This window comes from Cyprinodon variegatus, unplaced genomic scaffold (assembly GCF_000732505.1).
Source record: "Cyprinodon variegatus isolate N-32 unplaced genomic scaffold, C_variegatus-1.0 Scaffold249, whole genome shotgun sequence".
Lineage (NCBI taxonomy): Eukaryota > Metazoa > Chordata > Actinopteri > Cyprinodontiformes > Cyprinodontidae > Cyprinodon > Cyprinodon variegatus.
The window spans coordinates 240,146-264,840 of NW_015150702.1; the positions used below are offsets into that span (position 1 = coordinate 240,146).

The 24,695-nt window shown below is 38.0% G+C and overlaps 1 protein-coding gene across 3 annotated transcripts in view; it reads left to right on the plus strand.

Annotated features, from left to right (window-relative positions):
• The first annotated feature begins 954 nt into the window (after nt 1-954).
• Nucleotides 955-24,695, plus strand: part of cadm2 (cell adhesion molecule 2) — a 311,371-nt gene continuing 287,630 nt past the window's right edge. For 2 of the 3 annotated variants that reach the window (XM_015382128.1, XM_015382129.1), the window contains exon 1: nt 955-1,440. In XM_015382128.1, the coding sequence (XP_015237614.1) occupies nt 1,380-1,440 (61 nt within the window). In that variant the 5' untranslated portion in view covers nt 955-1,379. The remainder of the gene's footprint in view (nt 1,441-24,695) is intronic. The other variant, XM_015382130.1, reaches the window with a different exon arrangement.

The window sequence follows — 24,695 nt, forward strand, 5'->3', positions numbered from 1 at the left end:
TGATATGGTTCAGTATATGCATCATGTAAAGGCCACACCTGCCCATGTTTGCATGCTCTTTCTGTTTTGAAATGGGATCCCACAGTGAAGGGGGAGTGCACTGTAAAAGATGACTCACCCTCCTCTGTGGCTGGGTAGTTATTTAAAGTAATTGCCATACGGACAGTTTAATGTCCATTTGGATAATCAATTTATCTTTTTTTTTACCCTGTAGGTTCACTCCTCTCAAAGTGAGAATCTATGGGGCCAAAATTGTTGCTTTATTATTTGCAAATATGTGTGAAGAGTTGTGTATCTGTATCTCGATTTGTGTGTGTGCAGTGAGATTTGAAAAAAAAAATGTAAATGAAACTGTAAATGTGTGCAGAGATTTGTGTGTCTGTAAAACAATCTGCAAATGTGTAAAACTACTGTGAGTGTAATACAGTAAACCGCTCAACTTGTAACTAATGATTTGTCTGTGTTTCTTAGATTGATCTACAAATTTTCAAATCTTACTACAGATTTGTAAATCTGAATACAGGTTTGTGGCTTTTTTTACACATTTGCAAACCATATTACACACACAGTAGTTTTACACATTTGCAGATTGTTTTACAGATACACAACTCTCAACACACATTTCCGTGTAATAAAGCAACAATTTTGGCCCCATAAGAATCTCTTCCTATTTTCCGCATCCACGCTGAAGGAATGTTGTTAAAAATAGATGTAAACTTGTCACATTGTTTTGTACTCCAAAAATTTGCAAATCTCTAATTTATTTCAGTTTTCAACCCAAACATGTAAAGGTTTTTTTTTTATGTGTGCAAAACTGACATTTTTTACAGTGTCTGAGTTTTCTACCCATCTTCCACCAGCCCCTGCCTAATCCTCATCACAATTGGTCCTTTTTTTACGTCAGTCAAAAGACAGTGGGCGGGACTCAAACAATCCACTCGTGCTCCAAATGCTGTGGACCGTGCGCCACGGCAGACCAAGAGCAGTGCAGACAGATGTACAGGAACGGCAGCGTTTATCCTGCTACCGGTGGAGCATTCTTATCAGCGCTGACCATCTAACGTTGCTTTCTTTTATTTCCCAGAGTTTCTCTAACTGAGCGCACTCATCAGCAGTGCATCCAAGAGAAAAATCTACATTGCTCCTTTTTCTTTTCTTTAAGAGGAGCGAACATTTATTGCACAAACAAAACAGTCTAGGGATTGTTGACTGGGCTGCATTAACCCATTTTCCCGGTGGAAGAAAAAAAAAAAAACACGCTCCAGCAGGTCCACCTGGATAAGCTGAGGAAGTCGTCCTGTCCCGGTTAGAGGTCCAGGAAGGAGACGGGAGTGGAAAAAACTCGAGTGGAAGACAGGAGCAACAAAGAAGCAGGCAGGATGAACCTCAAGAGTCATTTGATTTTCACTCTCTACACTATTTATGGGATTGTGCTGAAAGGTGAGTATGGGACGCGTGGTGTGTGCGTGGAGTGAATGAGCGCATCATGTTTTGTTCTTGTGCGCACATATATGGTTCCAAGTCAACTGTTTGATCGGATGAAGAGGGGACAAATAGCGCGGTCACAAGTGGGTCCTGCCAGACGGGTGATGAGCGTCTTTTTTCCCCCTCTTCTACGCGCATGCACGCGCGCGCGCACATTAACGCGCTCTTATTGCTCTTTCATTGAAAACATGCGTCTATGGATATTGTTGCTGTAGACGCCCGTGGTGCAGCACAGTCAGAGGACAGCCCCTGTCTTAAACGTTGAAGTCCCACAGCGTTTGGGATGTTTATGATAATACAGGCTTAACTGAATGAAACTGACGTGCAGGGCAGAGCGTCTCGTGCGCCTACGGCATCCATTTCTGTCCTGTGTGCGAGCTGTTAATAAAAACAGACACACCTCACAATGAAATCTCAAACCCTACGGCTGCTTTTGACTTACTGCTCTTGGATGAGTCACTGGAAGCGTTTTTACGCGCTCTTATATTCTTGGGGTTTCTGTATCTAAACGGAGGACTCCTTTTGAATTATTTTCTTTTGCACGTGTGGCACCTTTTATTTTCTTTTGAGGAAGACTGCACGCCTAAATGCAAACTATAACACACACTCACAAAAAAAGACAAGTTACACGATAGAGGCTTTGCTTTTAATCCATTTAACTGATAATATAAATGCCTTCCTCTCAGACTGAGCGTCATTTAGCTCCCATTAAACATGCTGCGACACTGTTTACTGTTAGAAAGAATCTAAGACTGAAAGATCGAAGGGGTTTAATAAGGATTTGCCCATATTGTGTGACACTCTGCACTCCCACATCCTTGTTTAGATAAATCTTCCTTTAAACAGCTCCTGGCATTTAGAGTAGCAGGTGATCCAACTGTAAACAGGAGGGGTGAAGGCAGGTCGTGAAGTCAGGAGGATAAAGTCACTAGAATTTCTGAGCAACATAATTAACTTGTTAACTGTCCGCTATTTGTTAAATGACTCAATTTTTTATTAGCACAAATAAAATGTGATGAAGAAATTCTTATTGTTAATGAAAATGTGCATATTTTCATTAGAGAAAGCTCTGCTTTTGCTCTAGAATTTACAGAAATATAAGTTGTTGCCCCATCTCATTTTTTTTTTTTACATTTTTACCAGAGTTTTTGCTGGTCAGGCTGAAAGTCTTTAAGTGGTAGTAGAGTGCTACTTTTATAAACCACATTTTTAGTTGCAATTTAAAATCAAGCATTCCAAGCAGACATCGGAAGCAGGTATTAGTGCATATAGAGGATATACATTAGTACAGACGTTTCAAAATCAATAGAGGTCTCCACCAACCATTAAAATTCCTTTTCTTGAGATGCCAGAGAAATTGCTGAAGTGTTCTTATACTGTTCCTGCTTACAAAACAAAACTTTAACCCAATATAAATTATTTCTGGTTGTCAGAAACAAAGAGAGGGCTCGCTCATCAGTCTATCCTAAAATTGCTACTATAAATGAACATGCCTTGCATACTACTCAGCTTCATAGCATCTGACCTCTATGTTACCACCAGGTGGTAGACACAACTAAAGGAAGGATCATTTTGCTTTTTTTTTGGATCAAAATTTGAGTAAAAACGCCCCCACCCCATAACTCCTTTTAGTTAATCTATTTATTCCTAACCCAGACACTTAATCTAACCCTAACCTTGATATAAAGTTAATTGACACCATACCTTTTTATTGACTCTTTAAGGTTTAAAATGGGGGTCCAACCCATTGTGACCAGCCTCGGGTCCCCATTAACCCTGTCGGTTCTCAAAAAGTTAGTAAATATACCAAAAATCTTTTCTAAATAGGTAACATAAACAAGTAGTAGTTATGCATTTCTACACTTACAGATGCTTTGCATTGACTTCCATTTATCCAGCCTTCCATCTATCTATCTTCTTTCTCATATCAGTCAAGGCGGGACAGGTGCCTATCTCTGGCAGCCTTGGATGAAAGGCAGGGCACACCCTTGACAGGTCGCCAGTCTGTCACAGAGTAACACAGATACACAACCAAGCACATACACATTCATGGTCTGACCCCGACCTCCACCTTAAAGCCACGAACACACCAAATCCAATTTTACGTCCAGTCTGGCAGAAGATGGTGTCGTATGAGGTTGTGGTGTTTAGCAGTCATTGAGAGTCAATGGGGAACACACCTGATACGATTTTCTGCAAGGGGTCTTGCGAAGCTCCAACTGAGATAGACCCCTGGTCTATTTTAGTCAGGCCACACACAAATTCAGCAGCATTTTCATTGTTCTGACAGGTTTCATGGGTCTGACTGTTGCCAAGTAAAACACATCTGCTGTATGAAAAAAACAAAATCTTAATCTTAAGGTAAAGCAGGCAGTTGTGTGGAGTCGCACAACACAAATTTAGCAGGTGGGGCAGACATAAACAATCAATGAAACATTTTTAAAAACAGAATACTTTACCCAAGATAGAAGTTTAAGATGACAGATAAAAGCGTAAAATAATCTCTGAGCCTTGCAAAAATGAGGAACAGTGTAGGAATTTGCAGCTTCTTACTCTCCTCGAATAGAATGAAAAAAAAAAATTGACAAATTACACAGATCTCTCTCAGTGCTTTATCCAGTACCTATAAACCGTCCCACAGCCTTTATTGCCGTTTTTTCTTTTCTTTAATAGTAATTTCTAATATTTTGTTTATATCAAAATCCTCTATCTGTTCTGGTTTAATGGTATTCTTTGTAGGATGGTCATGGAGTTGGCTTTTTTTTTTTTTTTGCTGAACCTGAACCAGTCAAATGGGTGATATTATTTCAATTTGTGGGTCACAAAACTTTCAAACTTTCCTTTTAGAAGTTCTGTGGGAGGTATTAAAAGAAAATCACAGTTTTAACTTAGAAGTACCCTAAGAAGGACTGTTTGATTATTCTTCATTTGTCCACCCTGTGTAGCTCCAGAGCGGGTACCTACCACTCACCTCCTCTGCTGCCAGCTGTGGCATGCTCTCTACCCGGCCTCTTGCTCTAATCTCCTGCTATCCTCCCTTAACTCCATACCTGGTCCCAGCCATCCGCCCCTTCTTCCTGGCTGTGGTGCTCTCTCTGCCTGACCTCTTGCTCTACACTGTCCTCCCTGAGCTCCAGAGTAGGTCCAGGCCCCCCATCACCTATCACTGGCACTAGTGTCTCTTGATCTGATCTCCTGTTGCTCATATCTGAGCTCCCTTACCTCTGTATTCTGGATTATCCTCCTCTGAAGTGGAATAACACCTTCATGTCCTGGTCAGACGGAAATACCATGGGAAGCAACTGTGATCCAGCCAGGCACACTAGGAGTATTTTAGAGGGTATGGTGGACTCAGGATGTCAGCGCGGACACCATTGTTCAGCTTTCTATATGAATAAAACACTTCAATTTGATTAGTAAAATCCAAGTCCGCCACGCATGTTACGGGCGAAAATTTTAACAACACACAAATTAGATACAAAATTAGCTAGAATTTCCTTTGGTGTGAATGCACCATAAGAAGCAGTTGTTCCTCACAGCAAAGTGTATATTGGAAAAAGGAACCCCCATTGTAACAGACATACACAAAAACACTACCAGTCCATGACCCTGACCCATCTCACTAATCTAGTACTGTTTGCCTTTGGGTGTGGTTCTTTAATTATATACATCATGAAGTTGCTCCAAGTTTCCCTGGTAAGGCTGAGGTTCATCGATTGTTATAGCCCTTCCGCTAAGGCGTGTTTGTTATGGAAGAGAAAAAGCCTAGACAACAGTCCTCCTAAGATTAGTGGGCACTCACATTTTTCACAAAATTAAAGTGGCAAATTTAGAATGGGCTAAGTTTAGGCATCTGATCAGGATGCCTGAGGTACACCTTTTGGAGGTCCCCACCGCAGACCCAGTACCAACTAGAAAAACAACATGTCAGTATGTATCTGCATCAAGCTTTGGAATGTGTTGTGATCCGCCTGAATGAGCTGAAGAATGTGGCTGGAGACCAGGATGTCCGAGTTTTTCCTCTTAGACCGTTACCCTCACAACTTGATCTCAGATAAGCAGGAGACAAATGATACTTGAAAGCATGATGTGTTATTCCATTATAATGTTATTTCCTCTATACCTCTTAATCATGTTGATGCTTATTTAAAGCATTGTAGAAAACAAATTTACTTAGATGAAAGACATAATTAGCATAATCTTGACTTCAGCCACTGTTCTGGTTAAGAGCAAAGACAAACTCCAGATAAGTGATCCTCATTGCTTATTTCTCTTGATCATTTTTTTTTGTGGCTGCTTTGAAGCATATGCGTATGTTTTTGTGCTTATGAGACAAAAGAGCAGCCCTTTCTTTAATAACCCGACATGATTGAGGCCCTTCTTGAGTTAATGAATTGCTATGTAATGAGGTATCTTAGGGTGTATCTGACAGCTTCCACAGCAGACTTTATTGATCCTTACCAGCTTGTTTTCTCCCTTTTCTCTCTCTTTACATACTTGTTATAAGTACTTGGGCATGTATAATTTTCTGCAAGTGCATTCCTTTAAATGTGCACTCTGTTTGTATAGCTTGTGTTTGAAGAGGCCATAGTGAAGATTTAACCACACACACAATCACGCAGGTCCCTCTCTTGTTTTTACGGTGAAGAGGATAATATGAGGCTGCATGATTTTAACAGTCATCTCCCAGTGGAAGCCCTATTATTGCAGAGGTTCAAAGCAGCAGGTTGGTCACCCTGCTTCTGAATAAAATATATCAAGGCAAAGACATGGCCTAAACTCACACTCTGTAATTGACAGCTGTTTCAGCCCTTCTGGCCTCTAGCCAGCTGGCATTGAGATATCGAAAGGCTTGAAATCTTGGTCGTAGAACAGACCTGCATCACAATATAGTGCCAAAGTGAGCTGCTGTGATGGAGGTTTTTGTTTACCAACAGCTCGAGTTGTTAACATATTATCCAGTGTGTCTCTTGTGCCCATGCCGTAGCCAGAGAAAACAGCCTGTTATGCAAATGGCCTTCTTACGTAAGAGCACAGGGCTGAGCAGCGAGCAAGAGGAGGTGGAGGCAGAAAGACGTGAAGAAAGAAGTAGGAAAATGTTCAAGAATAGAGTTGATAGAAGCGTAATGTGGGGGCAGTGGTGTGGAGGTGGAATGTACAATATTTACAACTAGAATGTTTTTGTGTGTGTATGTGCATGTGTACTTGTTTTTGTTACCTTTATGGTACCTCATTTTTGGTTAAATATGCACATTGTGGGGACATGCAGGTGCTTGTGGGGAACTCTCAACTGGTGCCCTTCTCTTCTTGGTTTTTGGGTTAGGTTTACGTCGGAGATGTGAATTCAGTTTAGTTTAGGTTAGGGTGAGGTATATGTTGCTAATGGTTAGTGTTAGGGTAAGGGTATGAGAGATGGGGAGAGAGATGCACTGCTTGTTTGCTTTATGGACGCTTGTTTATCACCACTGCTCTGTCTGTTTTCTGTCGCTTTGCCTGCTTGGCAGTCGGTCGTTCTGAACTCTGATCTTGCTAGCCTAAATACAAACTCCCGCTGAGGGATGTGTTTATCCCCGCAGTGAGACTAAGCTGCTGAAGGCTGACCCTCCATCCCTCTGTACTTCCGTCCATTCCTCCCTCGCTTCATCCTCCCATCCTGGTGTAGAGCTTTGTAGCACAGCAGCGTGGGAAAGCTACTGATAACAAGCGGCCTTGTGTGTGTGTGTTTGCAGAGCAACTGATTACACAGGAGAAACAACATGTTCCCTCTTTCCTGCTTACTTGCATTTTCTCTTTCTCTCTCACTTTCTCTCTCTCTCTCTCTCAATCTGTGTCTGTTCTTTCCATGCATGGCACATACAAGGCGCTCTGCACCTTATACCCACACCACAAAGCTTTGCTGTGCAGGGAATCATCTTTAGTGCTGGCTCGGTGTGCATCACACAGACATTTGAAGGCACACATACATACACATATGGAGTTCCACCGTGGGTTCACTGCAGCTCTGCCAAGGGATTTCCCATGATCAAAGCAAGTCTTTTGTTAGTCCAGGTGTTAAAAAGTTAAAACAGAAAGGAGGAGGAGGAGGCTTGAGGGGAATGTGGTCGGATTCAAAGCTTACAAGCTCTTCATGTCAAAGCAGAATGGCTGCTGGAAGAAAAAAAAAAGATTGTAGTGATGCTATTTTGTGTATGAGCTAACTAGTACATTTCAGGAGACACTACTTCCAAATCCACGTTCTTTTCAGTTAAGAATCTTACTCTATGTTTATACTTGTTAAATTAGCAAACTTACGTTTCCACATTCAACAGGGCAGTGGATATCTTTTTATCACCAATTTCTGAGGATTGGTATTTTTTAAAGGATTGACCTTTGAATATGCATTTTAGACCATCTTGATATCCTTGAAAGAGTTAAGCTAAGACCTTATAAGAAAAATGTATGAGAGTGCAATCTATCTCTTTCATTACCTATTGTAGGAAGTGGGAAGAAGTGTTAGGTGTTAGCTTTCCAGGTTTTTTTATATTGTCATTACACTGTCAGAAGGGCAAAAATTCACTCTCTAGATTTAACCCGTCCCCTTGGGGAGCATTGGGCTGCCATTGTGTGGCGCCATTGTGTGGAGCAGTGTGGGATTAAGGGAGCCAGAGTGGCAGTCTGTGGGAGTGGGGCTTGAACTCTGAACCTCTGGATTCCAAGCGCAATAACCTAACCAATAGACCGCAACTCCCTGAGTTGGAGGTACACTTACTTAGAAACAGTTCAAATTCTTTGTTTGGTCAGCAATTTAGAGAAACTATTTAACCCAGAATGGGATTCCATAATATGTAAAGGTGTTTGGAGCTAAAAGCATTATACAAGGTATAATCACATAACCAAATTTTTTTTTTGCTCAGGATTCAATAAATGCAGATTTTTTTAGTCTGGCACAAAGCTGTGTGTTATATCTTTTTAAGGCACAGCATTTTATTAAATCAACCCAAAGCAACAGGCAAAGATCAAATGTGCCTCCCGCCGAGAACAATGAGAACGTAAGCCCACTGGTTGATTTCTCTGCACCAGCATCATTATTCTAGACCTCCCAGCAGGTGAAAGAAAAATGCAAGCTCAGTCAACATCATGGATAATGGCGCATTTACATGTGGCAATTTTTTTTTATACAATGCCAAATATAGAATGTAGAGCACTCAAGGAGGTGTGCTCAAGATTATTCTGCATCAAATTATTTTCGATTTTCAGCTTAATAATTGTAACAGTTAAAATGATTGCTTTAATAATTTATCTTACACATATATTGACTATTTTGAAGAGTAAGGTCAAACTCTAAAACTCTATTATAGTTCATTGTTTTTCTACCAACCGGGATTTGCAATTCTGTAAAATGGAGTATTCAAGAATTTCTGCTAATATAGTAATATTCAGTAGAATATTAGCTATACTATAGTATCGGAAGCATAGACAAGTGTTTCTAAATTGTTATTTAAAGTGAATCTTAATAGGCAACGGAAGACAAATTCTAGATGGTTGGAAGTGTGGCTAATGCTAACCAACTCACTACATAAGGTGTTTACACTATGGAAATTTTTTCATGGATTTTTTTTTTTCTTCTGTGCTAATTCACTGCCATCCCTCTGCACTTTTATTGTGGCAACCAGTGCCATGATGACAAAAAAGGGTAGAAATCTAACAAAATAACAGCCCTGGGTGGCATTCAGGACTTTATGGAGAGATTCTGATCTAAAGTGGCAACTTCCTGGTGATAAAATACAAAATACCTCTTAGTATTTGAATATCCAAAGTATTTTATTTTGATTTTCTCTTTATTTTTTAGAGTTTAATCAATTTCATTGATAGGACCCAACATTATAATTGCAACATGTTTAATTAAAGGACATCCTTTTTTAGGGTCTTCCTGAGCATATGGAGAGAGAGAGTAGTTCTCTTATTAAAGCATTTGTTAAAGATATTTTAACCAATCTGATTAACACATTCATTTTTTTGTTTTATTATTAGATGCAGAAACTGATCACAACTGTCCAGAATTGTTGATCATTCGTTGATTTGAAATCTGAATGGAGCAGACACACTGCTGCATGTGAATCATACCAGCTATGAGACACATCGCGTATAGAATATCATTATTATGTGGATTACTTCAAACTTCCTCTGAGATAAAATCTCAGAGGAAAGTCTTAATTTAATTTTGGAGAATCATTGCTATGAAATTGCAACAAATTATGTCTTTAGATTCTACTGATTCTAATCTCAGTCAGACTTGTACTTTTTTACCTTTAGTCAAAGAAGGGGAAAAGTAGCTGTTTAGTAAGGCAATTAACCTAGCTATAAAATGCAGGTGGTTTCTTTACAAACAGTTCACTTGGAGATTACCAACTGAGGTTTTGAATTAGGATTTCCTTGACAAGGTGGGTGGGTTGCTCCTTTTATGTTTCTACACAATGACTTTCCTTGGTTTCCATGGCTTCCTAAATTAGTCTCTCATGTAAGTAAAATGCAGAAGCTTTTTCCCACCCTATGACCAGGTGCAAGCAGCAACGCGTGGGGGAGGGACATGCATTACTATATGCTCTAAAATTGCAAATTCACTTCACCTTCACACTTTCTGTGTGATCTCATTCCAGGGAACTTCAAGTGTGGTTTTCAGAATTTCAAACTGTAACAATTGTAAATCTTTGTAGGCCTTGATCTCCAGTAGCGTGTAGTAAAAGGAAAACTGGTTGTAGCGGTTATTTGAATAATAAACAAAGAGTCCTGGGTGAAAATTAACTGGAGGATCTATTATGGTATTGTATGGTTACACCTAGACATGGCATATTTTTGTTAATTTTACCTGTAGAAGAACACAGCATCTTAATGGGGATTTTTATTATTTTTTTTTTTTTTTCAAATATTAATAGTTTTGTATAGCACTGTTTACATGACTATAATCCTATACGTTATCCGTAAAACAGGGATGCCAAAACATTTGATTATGTCCTATATGTGTGAGGTGAGGGTGAGTGTGTGCACAGATCCATGCATATGTAATGTCTACATTAGTATAGAATCCCAAAAGGATTAGAGAGGGGCTAATCTTAAACTTCAGTCTTTGACAAGCCATGTGTCACTAATCTCAAATACTCTTTAAAAATGACACAAACACAATCAAGGTTTCGATTAAAACTTTCTGCAAACTGAGGGATGTAATCTTTTAACATTGGTTGCCAAAAAGATTTTTGGAATTATGCGAGACTGAGCTAAAAATATAAAAAAAGATGTCATTTCACAGATACATAAATTCTGTAATATATGATTAGATTTTTTTCATTATCAAAAGTAGGTTGGCTGATGTCCTATTAAGAGGAGCTAATTTATTTTCTAGGTTCCTTTTCTTAACAACCTTTTGCCCAGACAACGTTCTTTTTATACTCTACACTTTTTCATCTCAAGGCTTCTTTTCATTCATCTCCCTTAGGCTGGACTTTAGAGACTTTGCCGTACATGTTCAATCATTTCTTTCTTTTTTTTTTTTTTTGTAACAGAAATAAAGATATGGGCAGAAATGACTTTTCCTGCTCTGGTCCTTAGCCCCAGCTCTCTTATTGTTTGGGGACTTTGTGTCTCTGCTTGAAAGAAATGAATTAATTGAAAAGAAAATGTTTCTGTATTTATTTACATAGACAATCCTGTACACAGAAACAGTTTTTGTATATAACTACTCTAAAAGAGAGAAAAAAATTTTCATTGACAGATAAACAATAGTGAAAAATGTTAGGGGGGAGAAAAGCTTTTGTTTTGTTTTATTTATTTATTTTATGAAGATGGAGATATATAATTCTCTGTCCACACCTTACAGGCAGACATATTTTAACCTTCAATATAATAGTTGACTGCTGTATTTAAAATATCTTTAAACATAAAAGAGGCGCAGAGCAAGAATGTGACAATTCAATTCAATTCAATTCAGTTTATTTATATAGCGCCAAATTCACAACACATGTCATCTCAAGGCACTTTACAGTTCAACCACATCATACAGTCAAATTGATACAAAGTTTTCTATCTAAGGAAAACCAGTTGATTGCATTGACTCATTGACTCAAATACAATCCCTCACACTAACCATAATAAATTTGAAAGCTCTTAAATTCTAGATACTCCTATAACTGGCCCGATTTTTTTAATCTCATCAGTTTTAACACAGATTATAAACCAGCACTCAAAGTGAATACAAATAGTGTTATGCCATTCGGTAAATCTGTTCAAATGTAATCTTCAATCTCTTTAATACTAGAACTAACAAAAAACTTCCAGCTAATCCACAATGTTTTTTGTTTTTATTTTCTAATATATACATTTAGCATAAATATTACTTGCTGAACTATGTTTAAAAACTCCACAATGTCTATGCATGAGTTGAGAAAATTCCTTTTATTTTCATTTGGATAAAAAATGCTTGTAACCTGCACATCTTTTTTTCTGTCATATTATTTGTCGCATTTAATTTTATTATTAATTTTCACATAAATAAGATGAGATATCATCTGCATCTCAGAAAAATAAAATATCACCTTACATTTAATGTTGTTTGGTTATTTAATGTTTTTAAAGTTGTAATCATTTTATACATCCATTTCATTCATAGTGATTCATTTTATTCATATGTTCTTATTGATGCTTATCATTATATTTTATAGTAATTAATAACATAAAGTAAATTTCATAGAAAATGTAAGATCACATTGGACCAATCGAACGATTTTACTCAGAAGTGTTATGAGTTTGATACTCTTGCATAAGACTGAACTAAACCTTATACACCCTCTGCAAAGGTTTTAAGTCATAAAACCATTATAAAATATAGAGATGCGCCTATCAGATACCTAGATTGGATACCAACTCCGATATTGACTAATTAATTGTATCAGATATCAGCAAATTGATATTCGAGATCCACTCCAGTGCATTTTACATGGTACTGTCAGTTCTTTCTTTTGCTGTTTTTTTTTTTTTGTAGATAAATAATATAAAATACATTTATATCTGTGTTAATTTATTACCCTTTTTCAACAATGTTTATGTCAAGACTAAAGCCTTCACTCACATGGCAAGATAACTGGTTCATTTATTCTACAGATGAGTAGGATCAATATTGGATATCAGATATGCTCTGTCAAGGTATCAGCATTGTATCAGTAAATACTCGATTGTGCATCTCTAATTAAAGAAGCTGGCATTTCAAAGAGTGCTTTGTACAACCATGTTGATCAAATTTTAGATTGAAATAGCATTTTGAATAGAATCTGCACAAGCAACAGTGGTTTGGTGTGGATTTAGAGGGCATTGACTGTAACTAGAGTAAGATTTTCAAGTGCCACCACAGAGTAATGGATATTGGACACATATTAAGGACGTGAGGCGCAACTGACACACACACGTTTGTTGAACCACTCCTAACCCATATAATACATTAGAAGGTCTTGCATGGGCTTAAGGAAATGAAGACTAAGCTGGTACTCATAGGTCAAAAGACCTCCTCTAATGTTTGCTGGGTCTGGAGGAAGACTGAAGAGGCTAGAAGTCTACATAAAATTACAACTATAATTTATTAGCTGAGAAGTCATTCAATATGCTGTTTGTTGATCAGCTGTGCTTACCATGTTAGTGCAGCCCTCTACATGGATATGTTAGAAACCTCACTATTTACCCTGGCTAGAAAGCTTTTAATTATGCTATTTTCATTTAACAACATAACTTGATACCTGCCTGTACAGTCAAATATACCAGCAACTGGTTTAATGGCCATGGTATTGCACATAGAATGCATGGGGAAACGGATGACCTAAACTCTGTACAGAATCCTTGGATTATTGCGACAGAGAAAATAAGATACACCAGTCTAATCAATACTGATGAGCTTGAGATCTGTATTAAATCAGCCTGTGCATCCTTATCAACTTAGCATAGCAATGGCTGATCATGGTTGGTCCATTCTGTATTGATGCAAGAGTTAAAGCAAAAGGAGGCCTGAATGCATATTGAGTGAATATACTGTGAGGCATTGGTGCATTTAACATTTCTATGTTAAAAATTGCATTTCTCCTTAATGACATAATTTCTTTACAGCTGAATTTACTGTTTTCATTAGCTGTAAGAAAAAGGTACCAAACAAAACACAATTAGGATCTATATCTTATCTCTCTGTCATGGAGATGTATGTAATATGAGTTTTCAGATTTTAAATCTACACACAGGGTGTATACAAAACGTAATTTAATTTAGTACAGTACAGTACAATTCTCAATACAATTCCATTTCCTAAAGTGCAGCAGTAATAGAAAGTAAACATGGTGATCTGATGTAAAAATAAGACTGAGATATGATTTACAGTTTTCCAACATTCAGCGCTTTCATTTTATTTAACATTCAGTAGTCTACTGGCAGTGGGGAAGAAGCTGTTTTGGAATCTGCTGGACCTGCATCAAATGCTTCGAAGCTTCTTCCCAGAGGATAACAAGGAGAACAGTCCATGGTGGGGGTGTGAGGGGTCATTTATAATGTTACGGGCTTGGGACATGCAGCGCTAGGATAAAATGTCTTTTATGGAGGGAAGTGCAGCCCCGATGATCTTCTCTGTAGTTCTCAATGCTCTTCTCACCTTCCAGTCTGCGGCTTTGTATCCTCCACAGCACATAGTAAGACAGCTGGTCAGAATGTTCTCTATTGGGCGTAGAAGCTCATGAGGATGGGTGAAAACAGGCCGGCTCTCCTCATCCTCCTCAGGAAGTACATGCGATTTTGTGCTGTTTTGACCAGTTAGGTGGTGTTTACAATCCAGGTGAGGTTGTGTATGATGTACGCCCCCAGGAATTTGGTGCTATTTACCACCTCTACAGCTGAGCTGTTAAGGAGCAGTGGAGCGTAGTTTGGCTGATTCTTCCTGAAGTGAACGATCATCTCCTTCGTCTTCTTCACGTTCAGGATCAGGTTGTTGTCTCTGCACCAGCCCACCAGCTGCTCCAACTCCTCTCTGTAGTGCTGATCATTGGTGTCTCTGATGAGGCCCACCACCTTGGCGTCATCTGCGAACTTCATGATGTCAGTGGTGGTGAACCTGGGGGCACGGTCGTGTGTCACCATGGTGAACAGTAGTAGGCTCAGGAGTATGTGCTTAGGGTGATGACATCCAAGGTGTTCTGTCTGACCAGGACTGACTGAGGTCTGTCTGTGCGGATGTCTAACAGCCAAGTGCAGAGGGGTGTATTGAAGCCTAGCTGTTCCAGTTTTCCTATCAGATGCTGTGGGATGATGATGATGTTAAAAGCTGAATTGAATTCCAGGGACAGCATCCGCACATGGGTTTTCTCCCTCTCCAGGTGTGCCAGGCGAAGATCAGAGGTTATGTCATCTTCAGTGGAGCAGTTGCATCATAGGCGAACTGGAACGGGTGAAATGTTGGGGGGAGACTTAAGACTATGTGTTCTTTAACCAGCCTTTCAAAGCACTTCATCATGATGGGAGTCAATGCGACAGAACGGTAGTCATTGAGTGAGGTGACCTGAGGTTTCTTTGTGACCGGAATGATGGAGGTAGAGCGAAAAAACCTCCAGCGAGGTTTTAAAAATGTCTGTGTGTGACACCAGACAGCTGATCTGCACACTACTTGTACATCCGCCCAGGTATGTTATTGGGGCCTGGTGTCTTTCTCAGGTTGACTCTCCCCAGAGTTTTCCTCTCTTCAGCTGTGTCAAGGTTGAGTGCCTCCTCCCCGGGTGTGGAACAGCTTCTACTGCTGGAATGTTGTTTAGTGCTTCAAACCTTCGAAAGAAATTGTGTCTACTGGGGAGGAGGGTGTGTTGTAGTCTGTGATGGTCCATATGCCTTGCCACATCCTCCTGGTGTTGCTGGCGTTGTGGAAAAGATCCGTGATTTTCTGGCTGTGGTTCTGCTTCACTGATCTCATGGCACGGTTTAAGTTGGTATGCGCTGTTCTCTTTCTCACCAGACTTGAAAGCTGAGTTCCGTGCTTTTAGTGATTTTGGTACCTCCCCATTCCTCCATGGTCGTTGGTTTGCTCTGGTGGTAATGTTCTTTTTGATGCTGACGTCCTCAATTCATTTTTTGATGTAGGATGAAACAGTCGTGGCATACTCATCTATATTTAATATGTTGTCATAGGTTGCTGCAGCCTTGAAGATATTCCAGTCAGAGCATTCAAAACAGTCCTGGAGTTTCTCCATGGCACCCTCAGACCACACTCGGACCTCTTTAACTGTCGTTTTAGCCCTGATTAGCTGGGGCTTGTATGCAGGGATTATCATGATGGAGGGGTGATCTGATGACCTGAGGTGGGGCGGGGTGCTGATCTGAATTTATATTTGATGTTAGAGTAAACCAGGTCTAAAGTGTTTTCATCCCAAGTTGTAAGTCCACATTTTGGTAAAAATTAGGGAGCCCCCCTCTGCGGCCTCGCTTCCTCCGTCTCGTACATCTTTTCCTTTATGCTGGTAAGTGAGCCCGCTGTTGCTTTGTTTACATCCGTCCGCAGCACTCAGCAGGTTTTTAAACGGCCAAGAGTGGTTGTATTTAAAACATTTTGTGACCATAGCTCCAGCAGGTGTTGGTGGTCATAGATGTGCGATCGATGCCTGGTTTGTAGCGTTTTGAATGGCATATTTCGTGGAATTGCCATCAGAAAATATTTGCAAATATTTCTAAGAAATATTCCTCTTTATCGTTTCACTGCTACACCTTGTCTTGAAACCAGTTTCAATACATCTACATATACTACAGCTGAATAAACCCTTTATTGAAATCTTAAATGCTCTTGATATCATTCCAACTATTGATTTAGTGCTTAACTGCTTAAGTTGCATTTATATAGTAACAAAAACCTACTTATAGCATTACAGTAATTGGAAAGTGGGATTTATTGCATTCATAAATATACAAGTATTCACATGTTTTAGCTTAATGGTCTCAAAGGAGAGGAAAAGCTAATTGAAATATAATTCCCCAAAGACACATACTCATGTTAATTGACTGTGTGTGGCTCTATTTGTGTGTGAACAAAAGTGTTAGTGCATTTTCTGTTCATATTATTGCCAGAAGTCAGTTTCTTGTCCCTTGTCTAATCATCAGCTGGAGGGTCCCCCCCCCTCGTCACAACTTAATTTGGTCTTTGAAAGCTATTAGAGACTCTCTTGCATGAGCACCATTTCTAAATGCATTTAATTCTGTAAAATTATGCAACTACAATCCATTGATGCAAATGTGGATTCAAAGGGCTTATTTACTGCAGTAGATGCACCACATATATAAAACTGCGTTCAATGCTCTATATATTGTGAATAAGTTATATTCAGGATTGTAATAGCTCAGCCAGTGATTGTGTTGGTGTGTGTATGTGTGATGTCTTGTTGTTGTTGGTGAATGAGAACCATTTATTTGTATTTTACTAGCAAAGGGAGGCCCTTTGCTGGTAAAGCAGAGCATTTCTTTTTTTCATATTTGAAATATTTTTTGGTTTTGGTCAGAGGTCCAGTTTTGCATTAAGATGTTAAATGAATTAAGTTTAGAGATAAAAATGTAATGGTTAGACATGTAATGGTAAGACTCAGAGGGTCAGCCATAGAAAGGGTTGAAAATAAAAAATTGCTGAAAGGCTCTCACAGTTTGTGAAACAAGAATGCATCTATAGGTACAGGTGTGTTTGTGGTCCATTAGTTTTTATCTGTTTGAAACTTGATAAAATTGGTAATTTCTTTGGACTGCAATTTATGACTTTTGAAATGGTCTGGTGTGAAATTTAACTCACTGAAATACTGTAAGTCCATATTATCACACACACAATGCAACCATTTGTGTTGTAAAGGTAGTAGAAACCGATTGTCCTGAGGATTAACTTAGTTTTGATGTGTCACTGACTACTCCTTTTCTTTTTTTGTAAATACACACTTTAGTTAATTTTTAAGGTGTGTCAGTTTTCTTACTTAATCCTTAGTGGTATTTCTGTGTTTACCACAGTCAAACAAAGGAGTAGAATCTTATCACAAAGGCTTATATTTCTTTGTGCTCTTAGGTAAAGGTAAATGGATATAGCCTTTTACCAATACACGTAGATTGTAATATGGCACAGTTCTGATTTCTGAATAGCACACTTCAGTGTTACAAAGTCTGCTTAAATAGAAACTATTTAACATCAGTGATGTACAGAGACATTGGGTATTGAGTTCAACAGGACAATTTTCAGCTTGACTGGCCCTAACCTTTGACCAGCTGTTTAGAAAAGAAACAAAAAAAAAAACTTTGCACCATGCATTTTTGATTCCAGGTACTGGTGATAACACTATTTTGTGGATTCTGGTACTGACAGATGAAGTTCTCTGTTTTAAATTTTCAATTTTTGCAAACGATAGTGGAGAATGCTTGGAAACTTAAAAAGGTAATTAACAGATTTATTTATTTTTTGGCAAGACCTGTTGTGATCCATTCAGGGTGCAAAAAGTGAGAGAGAAAGAGATAAAAGAAAGACAGAATGTAACAAAGCCTGGTTGCTCTTTTTGTACTTATGAGTTTCTAACCTCACAAAACACACACGGTAACAGAGCCTAAAACGTCACCTCTATAACAAAGCTTTGTTTTAAAGTGTTATGGAAGTCCTCTTCTAAATTTGTCTCACATATATTATGTGATGTGTACTTGGCTCAACATACAAATAATGAATAGAGATGTGTCTCCAATGTTTGAATTTCTTCTATCAAAAATGTTACAAAACTATTAGAATTGATCTTGTTGCGTGATGGTGCCTGGTTCAATCCAGATAATAATATAATACACAGTTTAAACCTCATGTTTTAAATTAGAAGAATAACATAAGGAATCTGATTATAGCTATTTAATTCTTTCTATATTTGATTAAAAAAAAATTATTCCCATACAACCAAATATTGTACAGTTGCTCAGCTTTGGGAACTGGGGTCGGACATAATACTTTATACATGTGGGATGTTACAAGAAAAAACTTAGCAATTAAAATCCCCTTACTTTATGAATTAAATAGCTCTCACATGATAACACCATACTAAGATTGGTTGTGAGTTTAGAATCTGGACTTACTGGGTGCTGAGATTGCTTTGGGCCTGTTTCAGAAGGTAGGAACATGAATTTGAGTAAGACTATTTATAACAGTTAAAAAGCAAATGAACTGAGACCCTTGGCTTGGGTGAATGAGAGGCAGTATACATAATGCGCCTAAAGGATTTCTTTTCCACACACTAAGCATTGTGTGTGTGTTGAGAGGTGTGTATGGGTCGTGCATGTGGCAAATACTTTGCACTCACAAACACATATCTCTCTTCACCATCTGTCTCTGTTTCCCGTATTGCAAATCCATTATATGCTACACCACATTATTCCCCCAATCCTAAGTGGAACAGACCCCTAAGCTTACTTCCACTATTGCTACTCAGTGGAACGGTGACAATTTGCCACTGCATGCACATCTTTGTTACAGATGCCGTGGCATGTTTCCAGCTGGATTTTAATACATATTTTCATGCTCCATTTGAATTTTTTTGTAAGTTGTTGCTTAGTGTTGATGCTTTAAAATTTTACAAGCGTGTTTGCTTGTTCCTGCTGTTTGACGAAGAAATTAGTGTGATAAGAGATTTTCATTTGGTCCCCTCTGAATCGACAATGGGTTTTAATAATCATGCCTCATCCAGATTTATTAATTTTTACATTCTGCCAGAGAGATGTAACACAAGTAGATGCATACACACGCATACATGCACTCTGTGTGAATCTTGCTAGGGTTTGGCTCAGTAGTTTTATGGCAAACATATCTTCAGTTCTAATCAAAAAGATTCCCCAGTTCCTAATCTCCTGCTGTGGAAACCAAATTATTATGCTTTTAAATGGTCCCCAATTACTGGTAATTTCAGTGCCTATCTTAAAGCTATTTGCTTTTCTCTCACTTTGCTCTGCATGGGTACAGCGGGCATTGTCCTTTGAAAAAAAACAACAACTAGCTGATAAGTTTGACATAGAGCAGATGTTTTTGTTTTTGAATTAGCTAGCCTTTTACTAGCCTTTTACCGAACTTTTATCTGGTCTCTTCTTATCATAAAAAATTACAAACAAGTTTTAGGTCAATTTCTTGATTTATTATCCTTATTAGTGCCTGTTTCTCAGAGCTCTTATCCACCCTGTTTATCAGTCTGCTTCACATTCAATAATTTATATTGGTGGACACTAAAGACTCTTTTGCATAACTTTTAACCCATCTGACTGTATGACCTGAATATTTTGTATAAAGTGCTTTGAGATAAGTGTTTTGAATTTGCCCTGTATAAATAAACTGAACTGAATAGCTGTAATCTGTAACCCCTGCCATTTTTTCCTCATACTAAGCATTCTCAATCTCTTGAACTACACTTACAAAGCTTTCTTGTGAGTGCAGGTTTGTATGCTTGGTGCTGCATTTTTTTTTTGCTTTCATAGCTGTAACATTTTCATTCAGAGTGTTACTTCAAGGGTATTTTATGATTTTAAAAATTAATCTTTGGTCCACCTGAGAATTAAATTCAGTTAAATTACTTTTGATAAATTAGATGTTAGCACTAACCCTGGGCTGTATGTTCTGCCTTTTGGCAGCAGGAATTTATTTTTTATAACATTTTTGTGTTATGCACATTTCAATACTCCAGAGACTTCAAATCTCTTTGAGATTCTTTTTTTCTTTTTTCAAAAATCATGGTTTCTAGATATACACTCAGTTCTCCATAAACTGAAGTATTTCTATTGTCTTGATAGTCACCAGGGAGAGAAAAACCAAATCTTTGATTTCAACAGGTATTCCAACTCTTTGGCATGACTCTCACTGCTGAACTGAGGTGCATTGTAATTCCATTCAGACATCCTTGTGATGCCAGAATCTTTATTCTAAATCTAAAGGACGCTGAAGGGTAATGAAATTCTTCAGACATAACTGGTGAAGTTTCTGTATGATCTAACGGGCAATCATGTATGTCAGGATAAAAACGAAACCACAAGTGTATAAAAGACAGGAAAGTTTGAAAGTGGAAGGATAAAAGACAGCTTCTCATGCATTGACAATGCCAGTGAGCACAGTAGCCTCATCATTCTTAAATATATAAGGGTAAGAAATCTTGTCAAGCCTATTTAACATTATAGTTATAACAAAGGCCACTCAGGTGACCTACTAGCCAATATTTCATAAGACTGTGGTTTGTTTTTCTTGACATTAGGTTGCCTTTAATCAGGACACCCAAGTTATTTCCATCTATTCATATATTGGCAGAAATGGCACTGACAATCCCTAGCTGACTCTTAAACCTGATAAGCTGAAATGTTTTGAAGTTGTAAAACAAAGCTTGACCATTTGTTCAGGTGGACCTTGTGGCAATGCTCTTGTGCTGGGGCTACAAGATGGTGCACTTGGTAGCACTGTTTCCTGTCGATAAGTAGATACAGGCTTCAAATTCTGGCATGGGGTCTGTCTGTCTGTTTATAGTTGCATGTTCTGTTTGCATAATCTCTATGGAGTTTTCTATGCAGGGATTCTTACCGGTACCTCTGCTTCCTTCTACAATCCAAAAACAAAATTGGTGTCTTTAACTCCGTCTTAGTATGAGTGGGTGTGTGCATTGTTGTTTTTTCCTGTGTTGCCCTGCCTCCCACTTGATGCTGTAATACCCAGCTCGGCTGCTAACCTACTGTATATGAAAAAAGCGTATTTAGAAATGGATACTCTGGTGCTTCGCACTAAAAGATGGCAGAGCCAAAATAACTCATGTGAAACCTGAGAGATTCTCCAGTTTGAGTCCTTTGGACACAGGCATATATCAGAGCTATGATCATTTATGTACTTACTTACTTTTCCTTATGCTTACAGTCTCTTGAATGTACAGATTTTTTTTGTATGTGTCAAAGCAATGTCGTTTTTTTAACTGGCTTATGCTTATCTACAATTGGACTGATTTAATTAATAGTGATTAACAGATTATTGAAATACCTGTCAACTACAGTAATTTAGTAATTGATTCATCATTAGCTGGAGTACAGAGACTCTAAAACATACATTTAGGTGACAGAGCAACCAATTTAGAGCAGTAATTATACCAAAACAAAACAAAAACATTTTGCTTTTTGAGATATAAAAAAACTTTTGAGTCTATCCAGAACTCCTCAAATGAAAATGTTTTAGTTTCACCTGGTTTAATTTCATAACACATCTTCTTTTAAGGACCCTTAAGTAACCTATCTGGCTATTAATCGAAAACATAATTGACAGATTAAGCGATTCGCAAAATAATAATTAGTTGCAGCACTAATCTACAAATAGGCTCGAAGCTGTAAACTGTGAAGTCATTTGGCTGGGCGGAGCAACAATGCGGGTAGAACTCCTGGTATGTATTTTATTCTGGAAAAATTTCTGATAAGCTGAGTGCCCAATTTCAAATTGATTAAGTAAGTAGTCATGTGCTCGCCTTAAGGCACAGAGCTTTTTGGCTGACACACATTTCAAAAGCCTGCTTTGAGCCGAAAAAAGTTGCTATATTAGCCAGCATCCTGTTTGTCCCCTCCCAATATGCAGATGTGACAGGGTAAATTATTTCTCCCAAAATCAGGCCTAAAAAAAAAAAAATGCTGTTTTAAATTCTCAGCCATTTAAAGCAGCACGTTTTTTGAATTTTTGACTCATGCGCCCCTACAGGACTGTATGAAAGTTATGCTGTTGTAAATGACAGCTCTCTGTGTGCTGCACAGCACCTCTCAGCTCACTCTTAAGCAGGTGGAAGAATCAGGTCTTGACAGAATGTCTGGAGAGATGGGTAGTGTTTTATATTACCTAATTTAAAATAGCATATGTCACAGTTTTTGGCTGGGAAAAAAGTTACTTTTATATAAGTCTCCATCTTGAATAGTGTTTTTTAATTGCTTTCATAAGGTGATCCAGCTTAAATTGTTTGTGCGAGTAATTAAGAACAAAATATCTCATTAACCATTTTTCTCCTATTTCTAATCTCTCAGGTACAAACAAATACCTGAGAGATGCTCAAGACTTGACATAGAAGTCTTGCACAATCAGTCAGCTATTATCCAAACCTATTTTTTTCACTAAATGACTAGTTGTTTTATTTTGAAACTATTGGCAAAATCATTCGGCCCTAGTTTGGGTCTGTCTGAATCAATCAAATTAGAATTCTACTGTTAAAATGTTTATGTTTAAGCATTGCATGAGAATGATGAAGAGTATGGTTAGTGGATGTCAGACATGGTCTGGAGATGTACTTTTGTAACCTTCTTTTAGACATGTGCGTGTGTAAAAGGAGATTTTGCAGAATGTTGTCCTGTTGTTTGAATGCAAACTCATATTAAGCATTTCCCTCTTAAGTTGCACCTCTTGCCTGCATCAGTAGTCCTCTGACTGTTTTTGAATTTAATTTTTTTTTCCGTTTATATTTTTATTTTAATTCTATTTTAATGTCTGTAAATTATTGGTCCTTTAATCCTACTGCCCAGCTCTCAATCAGCAGAACCTCGATATCAGTATCAGTAGAGTTTTTCTTCTTCGTCTTCAATGCCATTTCTGTGAATAAACAACTTTTGATGAGCATGGTGAGTCGTAGCCCTTCCACTTACATGTAGCCTTATATGGCATTATTGGGGCGGTAATTATGCATATTTACATTTCTTGGGAATGCACACTCTTTTATGCAGAGGTGGACTGCATCAGATGTACAAGGATCATTTACGATCATTACCTTTTTTAAGAGCACTTGTTGAATCTGTGTCACATTCCTAAAAGCCCAGAGTGGGAAGAAGTGCAACATTTACGACAAGAATACGAAAATGTAGTTGCATGTTTTAAGCAATGTTTTTCTTACAAGTGCAATAACAACAATGCCAGGTCTGCATTAGTTTTTACCCATATTTTTGTTTGAAAACGAAATGCTTTTCCCAATTCACCCTTTTCAGGAGTCCTGTCCAGATCCGATTACTATTTTCCTCCTTTCATTTTCCTTTCCCTTTTTCCTGCTCCAACATGACATAAACCTCAAAAATTTGCAAGTTTTCTACAGTATAATCACCAGGGGTAGCGCAGCAAGACATGTGTTTACTAAAGACAGTTGCTTTTGTAATTGGGCTACTACAAAGCTGTTTGTTGGGTGTACTGCAAGAAAGTGTGGTTTTCTGACAAGAGCTAGTAGGGGGAGATGAGAGATGTCTCAGTTTTCTTAAACAGAGGTGGATTTAGGTCACAGGGATCCATAAGAGGATTTATTAAGGTCAAAATTTGGGCTATGCAATTAATTACATTAGCAATATAATCACAATTTAACTAAATGCAATTTACAAATAGCATTTTGGTCACAGTAAATCTGACAAAAGTTAGAGACCCTTTTTTTTTCCGTCACCATTTGGTGGCAGGAATAAGCTTAACGTGGGTTTGCCACCATACAGACAGGAGGACAATGTTGCAGCTAGCGAGCAGACCTATGCACGCAATTAAATGTAAAACCTTTTCCACACAACAGAAATTTTAAAATGTGTCAACTGACTTTACACAAATAAGAATTCAAGATCATTAACAATAAAACCCTAGATTAAAACATATTCATGCTTGTGGTTATTGTAGGGGGAAATCTAAATAAAATAGTAATGTTGACTTGGAAAAAGAAAAAAAAAATAGTTTTTTGGCAAAATTGTTCAACCAGAGTAAAAATGTTACTTATCACTGCTTTTCACTTTTTTTTTTTTTTTTGTAGTAAAGCAAAAATCACTTTTCTCAGAATTTGATGGTTTTTACCACTTTTCTCATGGTACGTCGTCACATATATCCTTTGAACTGTTTGTTGTCTTTAGTGATATTTCAGCATGGTTTGAGTGTTAAAGTTTTGTTCTTCAGCAAGTCTCTATTTTATAAACAGTGTATCCATCATCTGACAGCTACCTTTTGCAGAATGCATTAAAATGTGAAAAAAATCTAAAGAGTTACAAATCTTGAACTTGTTTCTTGCAAATTATGAGTTCAGTTCAATCTAGGATTGTTAGTTATCAGTAACTGCTTCAAAGTAAGGTTTCTCCCTTGCTCTGTACATTTATAGCTAAACGTTTCAAATTATATGTTTTAGCTCAAATTTAAAATATGTTGTGTGCCTACATTTCCAAAGAGACTTTGCCAAAAT